Below are 19,944 nucleotides of genomic sequence, written 5' to 3'. Positions count from 1 at the left end.
ACCTCTATCCCGTGCGTCGCGTTACTATACTATAGAAACGTGATTGATCCGCTATGCGCGGATCTGCCGATGCGATAACGGAATTCAACAATACGAGGACAATATCACGAGATTGTAACAACCTGGTGGTAGCGTCCATGTCAAAGGATGTGTTCTACCTGCGAGAAAACCTTGATATCTAGTGCCATTTGCGTCGGTTTGACGAATGCTCGTCTAGACTGTCAGTAACAGAGCCTTGGCCTGTGCTGGATAAATACAATTCATGTTTTTTTTTTTAACGAACTTGCCGCGATCGACGATCGCCGATCTTGATTTTACCCTGCTTCTATTGAAAATATTCAATTCTGTCGTTGGGAAGAACTAGGCTAAAAATAAAACTCAAATATCCCGTTATACTGACGATTTCAAGAAGCAGAAGCAGCTTCAGATACTAAATCTCACCGGCTTGCGCAGCTCATCGCATGCTCAACCGCGCATTTGGGGTACACTAGATATCCACTACAATTATTTCTTAAAGTTTGTACATTAATTCGGTAGCTCGTTATCGCACCGATTTATAATCTAGAGTTCTCGTGGCTATGAGGCCTGGCCGGAAGTCTCGGAAGTTCCAAAGTCGAGAGGCGTCCATCGTCGTTGGTGAAGGTGGTGTTGTCGACGCCGTTTTCGCTTATATCTTTTTCTCCCTTAGCAGTGGGTCCACCCATCACAAGCGTTGTCAAGAGGAACATAATGGAGCCTGTAATTGAAACACATTGCTTCAGGTTCTAGACAGTTTCATTTGGATGTATGCATCTCATATGAAATATGGGTCTGTGATAGCAGCACAGGCAGCCCTGTGGTTGACACTCGAACGTGGTGAACTGATTCTAGAATCACACTCGACGCGACGAATGCTACGGTTTATTTGAATTCCTGCAGAGCAGCTCGGTGTTAGATGAACTCGAAGAATTTAGGTCATTCGTGTTGCCAAGGGATTTTACTTGCGAGATAAGAAATACTGTCATAGATGGAATGTTAATTGTCTAGCACTCGTTTCTGCTCTCTTTCTCAAGTGAATGACACGTCACCTTTCGCTTGTCAGAATGCTGGATAATACTTGGCTCAAACTTTGGCGCTTTTCAAATTACAGTTCCCAGCTCTCCGTGACCAAGTGAAAGGATCGCTATAAGTACACGCAGAGGTGTAATTCGTTTTGACAGTAACTTTGATATACGTCTATTTTATAATCAAACGATTCTGACTCACTCGAGGATTATTCATTATTGTGAACATAATATTTCTGCTGCACGAAATTCCCCGTTGCGCTTTAGTTACTCATACTCGAGCAGTCAATTCTATTCCGGTCTCATTCAAATAAACGAACTCTCAACGTGGTGAAAAAATTCGAGAAATGTGGTTCAAGGTGCATACAAAGCGAGGCGTGAAGCTGAACACGTTGCGTTGGTTTTATCCCAATGAATTCTACTCGGTCATGTACCGTGTCTTGCTTTCAGAGCGTAAACTTAACAAGCTACCCGTCTCGTACCCTCTCGACAACTTGACGCAACAAGAACTGTAATGTATGTAATTATCAAAGGCTCGTCGAGGCAGCTGCCACTTACTTATCCCGTAAAATCCAGCGTACAAAATGTACAGCGATTCTCGGAAGCCGATCATTTTTCGCAGCGGTTCGACCAGTATGGGCAAATTTCCGCCAATGTTGTTCATCACGAAGAGGAATATTCCAACGGTGGTGGACCTCAAGCTCAAGGGTACGATCTCGACGAGGATGGCGAACACGATGCCGAACCACATCTCGGCTGGAAAAATGATGATAGTTTTATGCCACACATCGCGTAACAGCCGAGGTAATAAAGCGAGTCATAACTGTCACGCGGGCTTACCGAAGAAGTAAGATATTCCAAGGGTTATTATAGCCCACAGTGGGTCGAAGTACACCGATCCAAAGGCGAACGGCGTTGCCACGAGTTGACTGATCGCCAGGACGGCCACACGAGATCTGATTCCCATCTTAGCGACGAACTTGTCGCTGACGACACCTCCGACAACGACACCGATACTACCGACAACGATCGTCACGGCGAACAACCACCAGCCAAGATCGTAGTCCGGGAAGTAGTCCCTGTAGTACAGGTCGCAATTGTAGGCGAAGCACATGCCACCTGAAATTCGAACACGTCGTTTGGTTTTGGGAAATCACGTTCTACAGTGCAGAAATTGGTTGGTGTGACGGCGGGAGTAAACATCGAATGAATAACTTGACTGGCAATAGTCTCAGGGTCGTTGGTTTTGAAATGCGATATTATTTACCGCAGTGCCGTATACTCGCGGCTAGACACAGGAGAACGATTCTGGGCTGCAGGATGACCTTCCATAAAGACACTTTCTTCCCTGACGCTGCGCTCTCCTCTCCGATCGCCGTTCGCTCCGGCTCCTTGAGGGTGAATCCCGTCAGAATGGCTATTATCACTCCGACGATACCGGCCCCGTAGTAGCACACTCGCCAACCCTAAACAAATTGTGAAGAATTGGGTCGTAGTTGCATGATTATCAAGACGGTTCGCTTGCGTTAGCGGGAAGAAAGAACACCGTCTCAACTGATAATCCGTCTGGTTAACGTGTAACCACAGAATCGGACTCCGAGGACATTCCGTTGTACGTGTCGCGTAACGACGCCAGCAATTCACAAATTTCGAGTGTACGAGACAACGCCGCGAATGTAACGTACGTAAGTATGACGCGGGTGGCTATTCGTACGAAAATAGTACGCTTACTATATTCAGCGACAGAAGTTTTCTTTGTTTATCATTTCGGCTGTGAAAAATTTTCCCCTCTCTGACTATAACTGCAGTTGGATCCTGTTCTAGTGATTATTTTCACAGTAAAAATACCGCCGATATTCGCCTTGTAAATCATTTTGGTATAGAAGAATTCGATGAGTACATTTTTCGCCCCTTTATCCACGTTTTCACTCGTTTTATTACCACCGCAATCTTAACGGCAAAGTAACTTGCGGCGATTTTTCAACTTTGTTGAAATGACCAACGCTGATCAGTGCAAAATGTGACTGTATTAAATAAAAAACTGAAGGAGAAATAAGGAGCAAAAATCTGCTCAAATAAATTGGAGAATCTGTAAGATGACATTGAAAAAGTCGTAAAATTAATCCAGCTGTTTGCTTACCTCCCAAATAAAATTTTTACTCGACATATTTTTTTCGCCCATTTCAAAACAAGGTGTAGGTATTAGAAACGGCGTTTAGTACCCAGCGTTCTGGTTTCAGCTCGCGCCAGGCTATTTTGTGGTGTGAATTTGAGTGATTTGAGGTGGCAATATTCGAGGGAATATTAAGTCGTAAATTGAAATAGATTACGTGCAATAGATCGACGAAATGAGCTCAGATCTGTTGATTTTCAGCCAGCGTATCGCACATGTTGTGATATTATTTTATTTGAATCGAAGTTTGGCTGAGCGTCAATTTTCTCGTGCCTGAGCCAGACTGAATATCCGTAATTTTTTCGTCCTCTAGACACATACGGGTGTATGATGATAAATGGTGAATCAGCGCAGACAACGGTCGACGTATTACGCTCGATTAAAATATCTACAGAGTATTGTTGAAAGAAATTGATTCAGTCCGAAAACAACGGTGTCCGGCTTAGTTTGAAACCGACATAATTTGGGAAGCAAAGTTTGTTTGCTTGTAAAAACAACTTCGATCGAGAGCGAAAAAAAGAAAAAAGCTAATGTTCTAAATTTATAGCCGAAGTAAATGGACATTACGTGGAAAAAGAAGAGCACCGCAGCTTTAAAGTAAACACAATTTGGGATAAAGTGATTTTAAAGCAAAGCCGTTCAATTCCTGACATCTTTGGTCTGCAAAAAATTGAACACAAATTCAAACAAAGACGACTCTCCAAAAGCCAAGCCTCAGAGTGACGGATACAAGCCCTTTGACAGATCTTCTGAAATACACTCACATCCCGCCGCAACAAATAAACGTCAGCTGGTTTTTCCTTGCTGAGGAATCCTTCACCTGTGATTTAAGTCGCGTATAGCTATATCGTCCTCGCCCAGTTATAAGTATTAAGCTGTGCTTGTCAGACCTTGGGCGGTATTTGGTCAGGGATGTTTTCACCCTACGCGTATTAGCCCAGCGTACAAATTACTTGTCTTGTAATCCAGGAAATCCCCGGACGAGCTTCGTTTCCGGGAGACAAGTGTCAGGGACAAGGGCTGGTAGGGAATCAGGGAGGACAAGGTCGCGGTATCATGGAGAAAAAACATAATAAAAGCGGTGCTCTGCTGGCGAAAGGAAAGGGGGAGAAAGGCTCACCAAGTCCCAGGCATTCATTTCAGGCACATATCGACCAATGGGAAAGGCAATTCCGTAACCTCCGTAGATTCCCCAATTGAAGACCGACATAACCAGACCACGCTGGTCTTCGTCGAACCAATCCGATAGTAATCCCGTTGCCATTGGGTTGCATGCGGCCTCTCTGCAAAATTTAAGCGAATTAAGATCTGTACGATAACCACAACAACGATAATCAGGTTTAAAAATTTATACAATCCTGTCGGTTCGTTCTATTTCTTATTTTACGACGGTGTATTCGTTCGTTTTTCACAAATTAGCTGCACTTGTCTGTACTGGAAGTTTATATACTATGATGGATACGGATTAACGAAGAACGACTTTGAAGGAATTGCACGTAGAATATCTTAAACGAATTTTTTAATAACGGCACTTTCTTACGTAAGTTTACCCTCTTTTAAATCTGCTATAATCGGTGTAATTACGCGTCTTCAAGACGTTGGATCCCAAGCTTAGCTGCAATCTCTGAGCTAATTATTTACTGCGAAATACTGATAAGCTATTGTACAAAGAATTTGCGATAAAAAAAGATTCTCTAAGCCCTCAGAAATTTCGTCATCTTTCAAGTTCTTCTGCTCAAGGTGTACAGAGCTCTCGAGCAAACTCACAATCAGTAGTAATCAGCGGGTACTTTTTTCATATTAATAATTTTCACGTGTATTCCGTTTGGTGAACGTTTAATATTCTTTTCTCGAGCTATCTAATGTTATCTGTTTGAGTGCATATTGATGCCGAGCACTGGTTTTATTTTTATCCATAATTTTCTGCAATTTTCCACTGGCATTCAATAAGGGACGATGTTTTGCGTTCGCACTGTAATAGTACTTCGAATTATTGGAGAATCCAAATCTCGATAAATTCTAGTTATACTCTGACGGTGACTCATAGTCAATTTCAGACGTTGTACGTACAACTGGATCCGACTTATCTTCGTAAAGAAAAAAATAATTCAATTATTTGTGCAGTGAATTGAGAGTGACAGAACTCAACTTCAATGGGTATAAATTCCGTCCAAATATATTACGTTTCATTAATTCCGTTCATTGTAATGCTCATACTGACTTCACACCTTTCATTTGCTCGCTTTTTTTTAAACTGGCTTTCGATTGTCAACTTCTCGTCAATGATATCGCGGCTGATAATAAGAAGCAATCTCTTTCGCCAGAACAGAAATATTTCATTGTGTGGGACATTCGATCCGACCAAGGTCGTCGGTCAGACTATCTTTGTAACAAGATAAACACCTTTAAGTTGTTATAAGTATCAAGGGTCATGCTTACCCTGCGGCGAGAACCATTCGCAGAAGCACTAGCTGCCAGTACTCTTTGACTGCTCCCATCAAGATGATCGCTACGCTGAATATCAACGTACATATGGCTAACATCTTGATTCTGAAAAATGAATGTTCCTTAGATTATGAATGTTTCAAACAAGTTCGTAAGTAGCATGTAGTCCTTTGAAAAGTTCTCGTATAAAATAATATAAACTACAGAAGTTTCCTCTTAGATCTTAATAAATCAAAATATCCCATCGCATTCAACAAATGTTCATTATCACACTTCCTAGCACACTTCTTAAGCGTGCAGAATTATTTTTACTTTGTATAAAACAGAAATTAATCAAAGCGCCTGATACACTGCAACCGACTGTCCGAAACGCGCTTTGGTTGCCGAGTTTCAGGCGCGCAGTGATAAAAGTTCGTTACGCTAAGACAGACGACAAACACACATTCGGACAATGAATTTGACTACTGCGGATTTCTTTTAATAATACTCGTAGAAAAACATTATGTGAACTAAGTCGAGTTTTAATGAAAAAGATTGTTCGTATTGCGAAGCACTTTCGAATCGTTGCTATACTTATCGTGCAATCACTTAACGTATCTTAAGTGGACTCGTTTCCAAATGCTATCGGAAAGTAAATATTTTAATATCAACTCTACACACCTTCAATTTAAATTATTATTGTCGATAAGAATTGATCAGATTTCCTGTGGGGAAGGATTCTTTTGTAAGAATAATTCTATTGTCCTCGTAATTACCTGTTGAATCTGTCGGCCGCTACCCCCAGAATTACACCGACAACGGTGAATACAGCGATGAAGCTTGGTCCAGCCAATATTTGGTAATCCAAACCCAATCCATTGTAATTCCACTCGCAGTAATTGGTGCCATTCAGATCGAGTGACAGGCAGCTGTGTAAAGCAAATGATCATCGTTTCGGATTAATTGTACCACCGACATAACGTGTAGGGTTGGAGGAGACGGGTTTTTGATTGTTATTGCTTTGAAATCGCTTCGGTTGAAGTTCGTGTTATTCTATAATTTATGGAAATTTGCTGCTAGGTAATTGAACACGACGCTACATTGTGAGCTTGAATAAATAATGATATAATAATTAACGGTAATTGAAGAACACGTGAACTGCTTGGTTGAATACTTCTTGAGTTGATACGCACACCGTTCTCACAATCCTTGAACCGGCTAATTCTTCAATTCTATCATGTAATTAGTGAGCCGTGCCGAGCAAGTGAAAAAACGCCGTATAATAGTCATTGATAGTGACGAGAAAACTGAGTACTAGTAGCTTGCATAACACTTAGTTGATAGTTGTTCTCCGCCTGTTGCGACTCTCGCTACCTTAGAATTGTCACACTCCACCGGCTCAAGAAAGAAGTCCAATTACGATCCACTGTCCGCTTCGAGTATTCAACTACGCATACGTTTATACGTTTCACTATACGTGAACTACTTCGGAGCCCACCTTTAAATTAGTGCCTCCCGGCGGCAAGTAAAGTCATCCGCTTTCTGGATTTTAATTTTATAAATAGAAATGATACGTATACATTTTTTGGTGGGAATGGAGCACTTGGAAAAATAATACAAACATAATGCGTATACATATATATGCATGTACAGCACTTACTATTCAGTATTGTTCGCGGATTCACATTGAACGGGTAAATCGGTCAATGAATATTCAGTGGAGTTTAATTGACACGAGATGTCACCATAGTGTAGATCTATCGCAGTCGCTTTGCTAGTCACACCTGAAATGAATTTAAAAAATCCGAGGTCAGTAGCTTTCAGTGCTGGTATATGTATATTATAACGTAATAAGGCATATCATGCATGCGCACTCGTTATATTATCCTGCAAATAACAGTAGTGGGCATGATATGAAAACTGTTGAAAGAAAAAGCCTCCGTAGACATCCAGCGACTCCTTACCTCTGAATAAATCAGCCAGTATAACAAGTTCATCAACTTTTACCTATCATATAATGTCCCAGCTCCCCAAGAACGTAGCCAAGTGAGACTATCGCAAGAGCGTACGGTTTGTAGAGAAATTTGAATTTCTGGAGAACGGTGCTGAACATCGTGGCCTGAAACAGAGAACGGACATACAAATTAATTATCCGTGAATCCGAAACATTGGAACTCATCTTCGCGGCTTATTTCAGCGTCTTCAAATCTATGAGGGTTAACGCGATCAGCGTACACCAAATTAATGCTCGAATGTATTCACGTTTAACCTATCCTTGCCAAGGTCTCGGCACACCTTGGCAGGATCGAGAGAAGGACCTTGAATATATATATACACTGGTTCTTTCTTCCTGCTTTGCAACGGCTCGTTTAAACGATCGCGAATTCTTGGTTCGTATAGAACCGGTTATTCGATCGGATCAATCGTGTCGTCATCGCGGTGTACATTTTGTGGCCCGAGGAATGATGTATGGATCCGGAAATTGGAGGAGCCCTTGCGATAAGAGGCAGCCTAACAGCAGACTCATGGTACTTGAGAAACGACCTTTTATCGCTTGTGTTTATCCGTGTGTCATCAGTTTGAGAGAGTAGAGAAATAAACCGGGCAAGGGTGGCTCTGCAGCTATTCACGGATGATTGACCAGATTCCTTCCGTATTTCTGTTTACTTTACAACCAACAGCAGCTCCGAAGCAACGCTGCAGTCGGAGAGGCGTAAAATTAGTAAATTGTATACCGATTTGACTCACAAACGAGGAAGGTAATTTATTGTACATAATTATACACTGCAGCAGTCGTTTAAAACATCCAGTAGTAAGGAACACGGGAATGCCGGATCGTGTGCCGTGCCTCCCTCGATCCGCGCAACGAGTTGACATCAGGATTCGTCTATCTGATTACATGAATTACACATCGATCCCTCAAGGACTTACCAATTTGCATAATGTTGAATGCATTGGATAATCTGCGCATTTCCGTTGATTTGATCATTAGCGAACAAACGTGACGCTACCGTATTTCTGGTACATATATAACATTTCGAGTCAAGTATGACGTGATAATACCGTATTGAGAATTGAGACGGAACTGCAGGCAACATTCGCAAGTCAAACAGCGGGAATCTAGTGGTTGGTCTGATTTCAGTTACGGCGAAAACCATGCGAATTTTTTATCCATAAAACGTTACGTTTACTTTCTCCTTGTATGGCTTAAGCCAACTACTTTTCGGGCAAAACACACAATTAACATGGCTCTTTGCAGCTTTACGTGGCTGGTTGTTAAGAGTTCTTTGCACCACGCAAACGTGTAATAATAACACCTGCAAAATGAGATCCGGGGAATGGCGGAAATCAAAGGGCAGCCCAGTCGACGGGGAAGGAAAGATTTGATCAATCTTTTTAGAACGGTATAATAAATCACTGCGAATTTCCAACTGGATTATATGGCAAAACAGGATCTGATTACGAGACCAACTTCATTACCCGCATTACCAGCTGTATATCAACAACACGAATCGCAATCCCAGCTCCAGAGTTGGCGTTCAGATTGACGACTAGGGTCGCCCACCTTGAGCCCAAAGCGCTCAGGCGGAACTGAACGTGTGTGTGTATGTGTGTGATATCAACGATTATAATAACAGCATATGGTAATGACAATTATAATTAATAGCACCAGCCGCGTATCATCGACAATTACCTCACCTTATGCCTCCGAGAAAGCGTTGAGGCAAGTGCCTAAAATCAATACATAGTCTTGCGTATTGTCTGCTTGGAGAAAGAGATTGCGAAATACACACAGGCGTAGATCGTCTAGCAGCAGTTGCGTGATCAACCTACGTTTGCAGAAGACGCCACGCAGTGATGGAAACGAAAGGGACAGTGTGGTCCGCATCACTGCAGAAGAGGGACGGACTTGACCTATTTGCAGACTGGTTTGCCGAGCCATAACCAGGTGCGTGTCGTCTTCTTGACGTTAGATCACACGTTCCTCTTCTTCTTCTTCAAAATATATGTATTTTTTTTTTTTATCGCCCGTACAACCTTGTCGGTTGTTGTAATCACGGGTCCTAAGATTGCATCGAATAATCACAAATGTGTGTGTAAATATTACGCGTGCGACGGTCAGTTTCAGTGTTAATTTCTCGAATCTCATTCATTTTTAACGCCTACCTCGAGTTACCGGCACAGAAAAGATTCTGTCCAACTTTTACTGTAATAAATTTTCACACAGATATGATCGCTTCGACGCCGCGTGACCTCCGAAATAATTAACGAATTATACCTTCTGACGCATCTAGAACTCCAAACTCGATTATACCGCACGTTCAACACCTTGGCTAAACGTACATTCTTCCGGTGATGCTCATCAAATTTTACGCAACAAATGTTGATAATATTATCAACGATTCGGAGGAATACTGAAAACTGCGGCTGCAAACTTCCCACCAATTAATTGATACGATACCGATTTTTTTCGAAATATAATTTGTCCCGTAAGATGTTTATACGTCTGCGAAAAAATGAAACAAAATTGAGCTTTACATGGCTGAGCTGGCCACTGCATGGAACCGTGACTGTAAAATATTGTACTGTTGTATCCGTGCGTGCACGATTTCATGGTTGATTCGTTCCTTCAACAACGGGCGTCGATCCCGGACGAGGCCAAGTCGGCAAAAAAAAGACAAAGATACAAATCGGCAACTCACTGCAACAGCAGCAGCAGCAGACGTGAACTTGACAGTGAAAAAATTGATGTAAAAAGCGACAATGCGAGTAGCAGGTGTAGGTACCCGTAACCAATACACAAACACGAGTTGCCGTATCACTTGAGAAATATAAAGCAAGTAACTATAATTTAATAGCCGAAACGGTTGCCCGCTAACACTTAGCGGGAATCTGTTCAAACAAAGACTTCGCCTGGTTTTATTTATCGGTACGATAGACAGTTCTCTTTGCGTTGCTATTTCCTCCTGACATGTATCCTCGTTGATTTTCACCCTTCGTCATTCCCGTTCTATGCATATGCGTGCATGTAAAATCTTTATTTAAATCGGCCTAAGGACATGTTTCACAACTGTGAGAGGTACGCGTGTTGCGTGTATTATGCACACAATTTTTAAAAAATTGGAAACACGAACCACTTCCCGGAATCTGCACAAGATATCGCTCGCTGCAAGGCCGAGATAAGGAGCTTTTTTAGCTTCACCGCGGGTGTCGTTGGCCTCGTTCAAAATGGGACGAAAAACACGCTTTTCCGTTGACGCAGATTGTGCATACCGGAAATTGTTAAATCGCCCCCAAGAAGTTCATATAAGATCTAATTGTGTGTCGGAAGTTGTTAACAGGTGTTTATCCGATACCTTGAAGACCCTGCCGCTATAGCGATACAAGATATACGACGCATTCCTTCGCAAATATAGAGCGTGTATAATAAACCGCGTTGATTAGAATTGTATAATTTTCTCTCGATATGCAGGCGGCACCTTTCCGCCACCCGAGACCGATCGGCTTTATCACCTTGGCAGCCTTCGATTTTTTACACGCACATGTTGGTATCCCGCAGTTATTGTGCCTTTCGCATGCATCGTCTATACCACGGATTGAATCACAACCGCATTGCTTCTCGAAATAACGTGCACTAATGAGACCAATTTATAACGTCACTACACCTTGTACATACGTAGAACCTGGAATATAAGTCCCGAAGCGACGTGATTCCTGATAAAGGAAGCGGCTGCAGTTACTCGGTAAAATAAAAGGCACCAAGGTGATCTTCCTTTATACCTTATACTCAGAAATACGTGAGCTGACAAATTGAGTCGGCAAAAAAATTAAAATTAAAATTAAATAAAAAATGAAGAAGAAAGCAAATAAGCAAAGTAGAAAGAGGCGCGTGCCGTTAACAATTACCCGAGTATTTTTATGTCATCGGAGAAATTGCAGTGGCGTGTTATATCGTATACTATTTATTATTTAAAAATGTCTATGAATAAATTGCTGGTCATTAAGATCTGTTAAATAATGTAGTAACACCGATCTGTATGCCTAGCAGATATCCTTGAGTTTGCTGAAGTACCGGCCGGACATATTTATCCGACCAGAACAGCAGTAGAAGTTTTCACGTTATACGATTGCTGGTGGATTCAATAATCTTCTACGCGTGCAGTGCAAAATCCTTTGCTATTTATGTAAAGTCTCGTTCTTGCCACATCTGAGATTCGAACGCTTCAGTGAGAGTGAATAAGCGTAATTGACTTCTCGAATGTTTGGGTACAATATTGTTTTGACGTTCTAATTTCATTTTAGTGGACATGCCCAAGTGGGTGGTCCGTACTTAATAAAGATTAATTAGTCCGCCAGCCTACTTGTCAGCAGGTTTCTTTTGACCTGTGAAAAAAAGAAGTGGTAAAAAACGCCGCTGTTTCAACCGAATCACATTTGGAGGCCACTACTGTATATTTGAATTTCCAAAGAAATCGACAAGATTTGCATACTTTCGCGCACATTCGATTATAAGACATCGAATGACAACGAATCCCGTAATTTCGGGCTAATTCACCTGGAAAAATTCATATCCAAGGAATTGTTAAGTTCGATCCTTGAGAATCGTTCTCAAATTTTTCAAATGTTGATTCGTAGACGGTACGTACAGACTAGACGGTATCTTTTATCGGATTCCACGAAGTCTCATCCGTTTCAACACCGAAGAATGATTAGTCTTCCCTTGCGCGCGTTACGACAAAATTTATCCATCCGTAACTAAAATAAATCTCGAGTTATTCACACATTCGCGGTGTGCATATTTTTGTCCCGAGGCATTACGTACTCTCATATATCATTTGACGGTGCCGGCAAGCTCTGAAAATGACCTAGACATAATTTTACAGGGTTTTTCATCTACGTATCGAGAAAGAGTTTTGTTCTTAGTAAAAAAGAAAGAGGAAAAAAAGAAAAAAAAACAACACACGCAATATCTTGAGCAAATTTTTCTCACATAGTATGGGAGGTGATAAAAGAAATCGTCTTTTCAAAAAATATCACGACCTTGTAAACAATCGTATACCTACGTGAAACAACTCGACTATAAAGAAATATGTGGTTAGATAAGATTTCACATCGGAATAACTCGGCAAATGTGGTACCAGTTTTTTGGGAAAACTTTACTGCAACAGAACAGCACAACATACGTGTCGTGATATATTCTTTTCTGAGATGAATTTAATTTAACTTTTATTTTATTTTCGAAAGCACTCGAAGATGACCGGCCTTATTTCTATACGTTGGACAAGCCTCGCGAGTATACTCACCCTCTCGAGTGATTTTTCTCGTTATTTGGATAGGCCGTTTCTTGCGCTGAGAAGAAGCAAAACCGAGCTTTTTGACGTACTCGTACCATAAAACCTACATAAGAGAATGCGGTTATCGAAGATCAAAGATCTGATTTATGCACTTGCGGGATAACATCGGTGGACAATCATAAATAACAATAACAATAATTCTGGTGTATATACAATCTGCCCGAATGATCGATCGAACTCTCAAGTGTGCCAGAGTCATATACCCGAGACAGTTTTCCCATTGTACCATTGTTATTATGGGATTTAACGATGACCATATCAGGGCGTTTTGCGGATGAGTTATAAGAGAAGGAGAGGCCGGGATTTGGGCATATTTGGGAAGGTGCGTGAACCGAGAAAAAGTCCACATAGCCAGCAACGTGACATTGGTCGTGTATCAGCCGAACATTCATTTATAACACGCATAGGCGTAACGAAGTGGACGCGACGAGCAAAAAATAATCGGTCGGATTGGAAAAAAATGGATGAAGAAAAAAAATTGACATCCTGGTTTTCTGCGTGCAGCATTTACATTGCTTCTGACACAGCCACTGCACAAATAGGCCATACCAGCTATAGCACACGGATCGAGTAAAAGCCAGACCACACCCACGCTGGCCTAGCCTATATACTCCGATATATCAAATGCCATTTGCGTTTATTCTCATTCCATCTTATTATTATATCCTTTATATCCTTTGTTTCTTTGGTACAGATGGCTTCCGTACCGATTTCTTTGCTCCAGTCAAGTTTTGTCTCAAGATGGACTTTCGAACGTCGGTCAAATATGTATAATATATGTAAAACAAAATTCGCAGAGTAATAAAGTAATTTTCGAAGCTTTACTATGTGAAATCATTGTTACCAAAGCAAGAATTTTTTTATGACGAATTTGGATCAGAATTGGACGCAAGTATACAAGTATAAAATATTGTGTAAATATATATATATATATATATATCTGAAATAAAGGTGCACCGATCCGAGCTTTTGGCACTCATGAATATTCATTCGCGATTATTTATTAACTACCAAAAGTGAAAATATATGTACGAAACAAGTCCTGACCGCGAATCTTGAATGAATCTATTATTAACCTGCAAGTCTCGTCGGCATGTGTCGATTCCCACCGACATACCGGTGTTATTCACCTTTACGATATACATGCTACGGTAATATCTTCACGTCCGAACGTTTTATGCGAATTTGTTTTTGTTACGATGGAAGAGGGGGACAAAAAAATGTTGGACAACTTCGCTAGAAGTGTCGCTATTTATACCTTTGATCGTTTTGTTAGGAATCGATCCGATGATCATGAGGTTTACCGCAGAAAATCGCGTGAGAATTCACGTGATAAAAAACAACCGTTTATCCGACTATGTAATCACGCGTATGGTGTGTAGAACTGTAACGACCGTACGTATATAAATAAACACGTTCACCAGTTCCATTGAAATATCGAACTACTTTTTCAATCTTATATCAACGCATGCGAACAATACAGCTGAATTGTACTTACAGATATATGTTGCACGATCCGTGCGAACCGCAACTGTGTCGAAATTGTCGATAACCGATAAACAACTTATTCTTAACCTGGCAAAGGAGTGAGAATAAAAAAAAAAAAAAACAACAATCAACCCAAAATCGTTACAAGCCACATTTCCCGAGCACACAATCACTTCTGAATCCGATACTGCAGAGGCGCGGTTGCAGATGGACAATGTTGAAAAGGCCCCGCCGAGATCGGGGGTGCGAAATTAAATGGGATCTACCGAGTGGCAGCCTCTACTTATAACAAATTTCGAAGCAAGTCCTTCACTGGGAAAAAGAAGGGGGCTCGCCGTATGGTGCTCGAGCCTTAATTAAAGTCCCGGGAACGTGTCTTGTCTCGTGTTTGATCGTGGTGGGGACGATGGACCCAGAGCTGACACCACCTACTCTCGATCTCCGCATTGCCGGCTCTCTTACGGTCCTCCGTTCTCAAGGTCACGTCCTATCCGCCCCCACGCTGGACCACCGAGTCACGACCCCCAAGGTTTTCTCGGCTAATTGACCGACGATCGTTCCTGGACTGAGAGCCAAGTCCCATACACGATTACGAACCCGCTGTACAAGCGGGTAATAAACGGCCGTAAGATTACACTTTACAACCATCGCGCATTCCTTTCTCGCGTCTTCAATTACCGCTTTCAAATTATTGAACAACGTAACGAAACTGTAGAGATGGTACAACATCGAGTGAGCTGGTGATTCAAGTTATCATGGCGAAGGTGATCAGCAATTGTCAAACGATAAGAGTAAGGTCAAGGGCTACAAAAAGTAGGCTTAACGTTGACGTGAAATATTTTTACTCACGCATTTCTGTGCTAAGGTCACCAATTACCGATTACCAATAATCGCAAATGAGTTTCGTAACGCTACAATCTGCATTCGCGTGGCTAAAACTCGTTTTATCAGTTGACAAAATCACGCTCATCTTGAAATAATTTCGTGTTTTCGGTACAAGTCTAGTTTAACCGATAAACCGGTCCCCGTAATCTTTCTGTGCCATCGTTGGTAAGCTTGTAAAAAAGGCATACATCGTCTTTTTCATTGATCGTTGCTGATATTGGCCGTGTATACAGACCTGAAACGCATTGCCGTCGGTTGCAGAAGAGGAGCCGTTAAACCATTTCGTTTCATACTTCACGGTCGAACGAACCTCTCTCACGGCGGCTGTGAGGGCTTGCGTATGATTCGATGCGTGCGGCGAAACGCCAAGTCTGTTAATTCGAGGTCGTCCGTATGTTGAACCCGGGGTCGAAAAGTCTTTTTCTGCGGCGTCGTGAACTCCGATCCCGCGGCAGGGAATAGCTGTCTTTTTCTCAAGAGAGTCCGCCGGTTCCAGATTATTTTCCACGCTTTCAAACCTCGCCGGTACCGACGTTTCTATATTCTGGATCAGAGATTTGAATCCCTTGGCGTGCTGATACCCAACGCTTTTTCTACTCAATCAGCAAAGAGTACTACAAAAATCTCGCAAAGAATAACAATGTTTGTTCGGTAATATAAGGTCTAAGGTTCTTTTTTTTTCACCCAGATGAAGATGCTTCTTTTCACTCGTCATTAAAACCGCTCCTCTTAACTTTCCAGACATTCGTACTATGTACTAAGATTTTGTAAAGTTTACACCAGACACGCTACTGACACTCATTAAATTCCAACTCGAATTGAACGTTAAAATGATAGTCATTGTTATTAGCCAATCAATTTACTCGTCGGAATAGAAATTCACTGCGTTTGGCTAAATAAAAAATCTTGAAATATCGTTAGTGCTCCGTAAGTATGCTTTCTCCTCAAATTTTATGGTTGCACAGAAATCACTTTTACAATGAGAAATTGAAAAAAAAAAACGGAGAAAAATAAACTCTGTTATTATTATATAATTACCAGCTGCCACTCGGAATCACGTGTATCTAATTTCGGCTGTTAAATTGTTCTCTTCATTAATTATATAAACGTAATAACTGATGTATGCCACTAACTTTCGCACTTCTCCAACTCTGGTTCTGTACCTCTCTCTACAGAAACAAGTTATAATTCATTACGATAAAATATGCATTACAACCCTGAAGTAAGCGAAGGATTCAAATTTCTTAGGTATGTTCTTGGAAATTCAAGTTTCAGCCAGTCCGTATATTAATTGTTGGTTGGATGCTCATTCAAAATAACGTTGCTCCAATTTTTGCACGGCTCGATAACGAAGCTTAACATTAAGAACGCTCATCGAACAAATAGTGATTTTATGGACAAGAAATGCCGTGTAACCGCAAGATTTCTTCATCGCGACGAAAGAAAAATGACCTTCCTCTATATTTTTACATAATTTACCTACGTAAGGTAGTAAAAAAAAATAACAATTTCTTAGATGCAAACCTTCCATAGTGATTCTATGAAAAGTGTTGATGAGAAATAAATTTAGCATAAGCTTTTTTCCGTTGAAACAATTTCGAATTATACATATTGTACTTTCACTGAAGATGAAAGAAAAGAAAGAAAATACACAGGATACAAATGAATACTCTCACATTATTTAAATCGTTCAAATTTTTTGTCATTCTATTGATTCAAAAGTAGTCGGTAGTATTACGTAAATTTCATTATCCAAGTAACTGATTCACGGTAAAAAATTTCATAACTATTGCGTCAGCTTTGGCAAACCTAATGGCCCACATCAATCGGTGTTGGAGTATTTAAAGATTTGTGTAAATCCTCATCTCCATAAGCCGTGCAATTCATACGCATGAACAAGTTAGTGGCAGATCAGGTTTAAATTGGGTCATCCGAAGGTATTACACGTGATATGTACGCATACGCTCAAGTGGCGATATCGATGAAATACTTTTGTGCAAAGAAGCCAGACTCTTAGGTATTCGTAGGTATAATATGCTGTTACGCAGTTCCTAGACTGCGTGGAATGCTTGCCAGATGATGGCATTGATTTCACATCATCATCGTTGTGAATGATAACCCCGATGAGTGCTTCGGCTTGAAAATATAATTTAAATATTGTTCCACTTTACCTAACTATTCGGCGATGGCTTCGATAAAAATGTCACTAAGCTTGAATCCATGAACGAAGCACATCGATGAAAGGTAAATTCTCGTCTTCAGGATTTTACAGCATCAAATTTTCTAAAATAATCAAAAAATAACATAAGTAATTCTAAAACACAGGTGCAGGACTTCGCCTCATCCAGATCGGTATATATGACTATATCCTTACTAAAGGATGTCAAAAGCACTGTGCCAGTTTTATTATGCTTGTAAATCTTGCGACTACTGCGTATCAAGTCTATATCGATTCACTCGCTGTAGGATTCCGCATTTCAAATTTTGATGACATTGTTATGGGAAATTTGTGAACAGCGATTCGCAGTATAACAAGTGTGCAAATTCTTCTGGGGCATATGACACTAATGGGCTGTGAAGGAATGAATTAACGTGTGTAGATATTCAGCAAGCTGTTGACTCTGGTCAGTGACGTAAATTTGGTACGAAATATATCTCTTCACGGTCCAGCGAACTAACCCCTTTGCTAAGAGACAGCGTGTTACGTAGTGCAAGCTGCCGAGGCGAGCTTTAATGCGCATGAGTAGGAATGCTTAATCCGCCACAGCAGCCTGTAGTCTGCCTGGCCTCGATTGTATTCTCGCTTAGGAGCGATAGTCGATGGAAATCTGATCGGTATAACGGAGTTTCAGACGAAGGTTAAATCGATTTGGTAAATAATTTGAAATTGACATTCATGCTGCCACCTACATCCTATATTCCACCTCTAATTATGTCACGTGCGTATACAAAATACGTAGTAAAGATGTCAAACGCGAAGGACTCCAAAGTGATAGTAGGCAAACGGTCCTAGAGTAAACAATATGTATATCTACATATACATATGTATAGGTGTTGAGAAATTTCTACTCAAGACACACGACTTGCGGAAGACGCGCAACTTGCTGCAATAATTTCGATGTGGGAAGATGACTCGGATAACATATTCAAAGGACTATATTTTCTTTACCGATTATACTGTCAGCGAAACTATAGCTGCACGTCATCTGAACCCCAATTATTGTCAGAGTCCCAATCTGCGTTACAGGTAATCACCAGTCAAGGATCTCGTGTAATACTCGTTCCATTATCCTCCAGAAATTTTCATCAACTGCAATGCAAACTTCATGGCAAAAATCTTCAAGCTGCGTTCCTATTGTAGATATAATGTGGTCAATTTATTGTCGGGGCTGAACAATTTCCGCAATCAAACGACCGCACCATCGGACCATGGAAAAGTATGAGACGTATTCACGTTATATAAATTCAAAGGTAAGGATCAATTATTTACGAAAGATTCTTTGCCAAAGTCCTGCAGAGCGAAGGCATGCGATTCCGAATCACGCTGACGGCCGGGAATGAGTTTCCTTTGATATTAAAAATGCCTTTTCAACGACACGCGCGAATGCGCATCGAGGCACGCAAATCAGATATATGATGAATTCGAAACGGGTTCGGATAAACGTTCTTAGGTTAGGTTTAATCGCAGTGCTAAGCTCCGGGGGTGAGATTGGATTACGTGATTTAATCTCCACCGTGCTCGTTTGACTTTGACGGTAATTCAATTGTTGGGAAATGCTCTAGCCAACTCCGTACCGAGACACCGAAACAACATTAATCCTACAACTCTTGGTTAACATTTTTTCAATAAACTCCCGCGACAATATGCTTACCGAAATAACTCAGCGCTCGTATAAAGTCCATTATTATCGTCATGCGGGCGCAGTTTCTCATACAATACGAGTAATAATCCGTTGATATTTCATTATAAGCTTGAAAAAGTCTTTCACGTCTGCAGAGCTGGCGATAAATTTATAAATAGTACCCTTGGATTAAACCACGATAGAATCTTTCTTACCTTTGGTTCCGAAATGATCATTCGTCCTGGTAACTTAACGCATCTCATACGAGGTCAGGTTTGGCGAAAACTGCGACGGAATCAACATGGCTGCCAGTCACCACCTGCAATTTTATTTCGACTGTAAAACAATTTCCATCACTCATCATTTGGCAAATGATATTTGAGGCCAAGCACATCGATGGCAAGAATAGATTGTTCATCACTTTACCCTCGATAAAATGTTAAAAGCTGAGAATTCACTCCGTGAAATTAATTACGCTCATTGCCTCTTTAATGCTATCGTTTATCTTTCTCCCTCCAGAGACTCTTTTTTACGATTTCGCAACAGACTTTTGAGAAACTCACATCACCGACGCTGTCACGCATACGACGCGATCACGCGTCGCAAGAAGTCAAACCATTTTTTCGGAAAGACTGTTTATTGTATAATATACATATCTATTCCGTACTGTTTCCATGGCAACGTGAAAACGGAAGTCAAGGATCATCGAAAAGTTGGTGCAACGAATACAGGAT

The 19,944-nt window shown here is 41.1% G+C and overlaps 1 protein-coding gene across 3 annotated transcripts; it reads right to left on the bottom strand.

The window, feature by feature from the left end:
• Positions 1–195: 195 nt before the first annotated feature.
• Positions 196–19,513, bottom strand: LOC124215051 (hexuronate transporter). 3 transcript variants are annotated; one of them, XM_046617945.2, is made up of 12 exons: positions 19,426–19,513; positions 18,538–18,720; positions 17,540–17,651; positions 7,648–7,759; positions 7,301–7,424; positions 6,417–6,569; positions 5,656–5,766; positions 4,337–4,499; positions 2,311–2,509; positions 1,884–2,162; positions 1,602–1,799; positions 196–736 (listed from the first exon to the last, which is right to left on the bottom strand). In XM_046617945.2, the coding sequence occupies exons 4-12, from the start codon at positions 7,751–7,753 to the stop codon at positions 555–557; spliced, it is 1,515 nt and encodes a 504-aa protein (XP_046473901.1). In that variant the 5' UTR covers positions 7,754–7,759; positions 17,540–17,651; positions 18,538–18,720; positions 19,426–19,513; the 3' UTR covers positions 196–554. The 3 variants fall into 3 exon arrangements, with proteins under 3 accessions (XP_046473901.1, XP_046473899.2, XP_046473900.1); XM_046617943.2 differs by lacking the exons at positions 17,540–17,651; positions 18,538–18,720 and having other exon boundaries at positions 19,426–19,461; XM_046617944.2 differs by lacking the exons at positions 17,540–17,651; positions 18,538–18,720; positions 19,426–19,513 and adding an exon at positions 14,494–14,734.
• Positions 19,514–19,944: the final 431 nt, after the last annotated feature.

Source organism: Neodiprion pinetum, chromosome 3 (genome assembly GCF_021155775.2).
Source record: "Neodiprion pinetum isolate iyNeoPine1 chromosome 3, iyNeoPine1.2, whole genome shotgun sequence".
NCBI lineage: Eukaryota > Metazoa > Arthropoda > Insecta > Hymenoptera > Diprionidae > Neodiprion > Neodiprion pinetum.
This window is presented reverse-complemented; position numbering and strand designations above follow the sequence as displayed.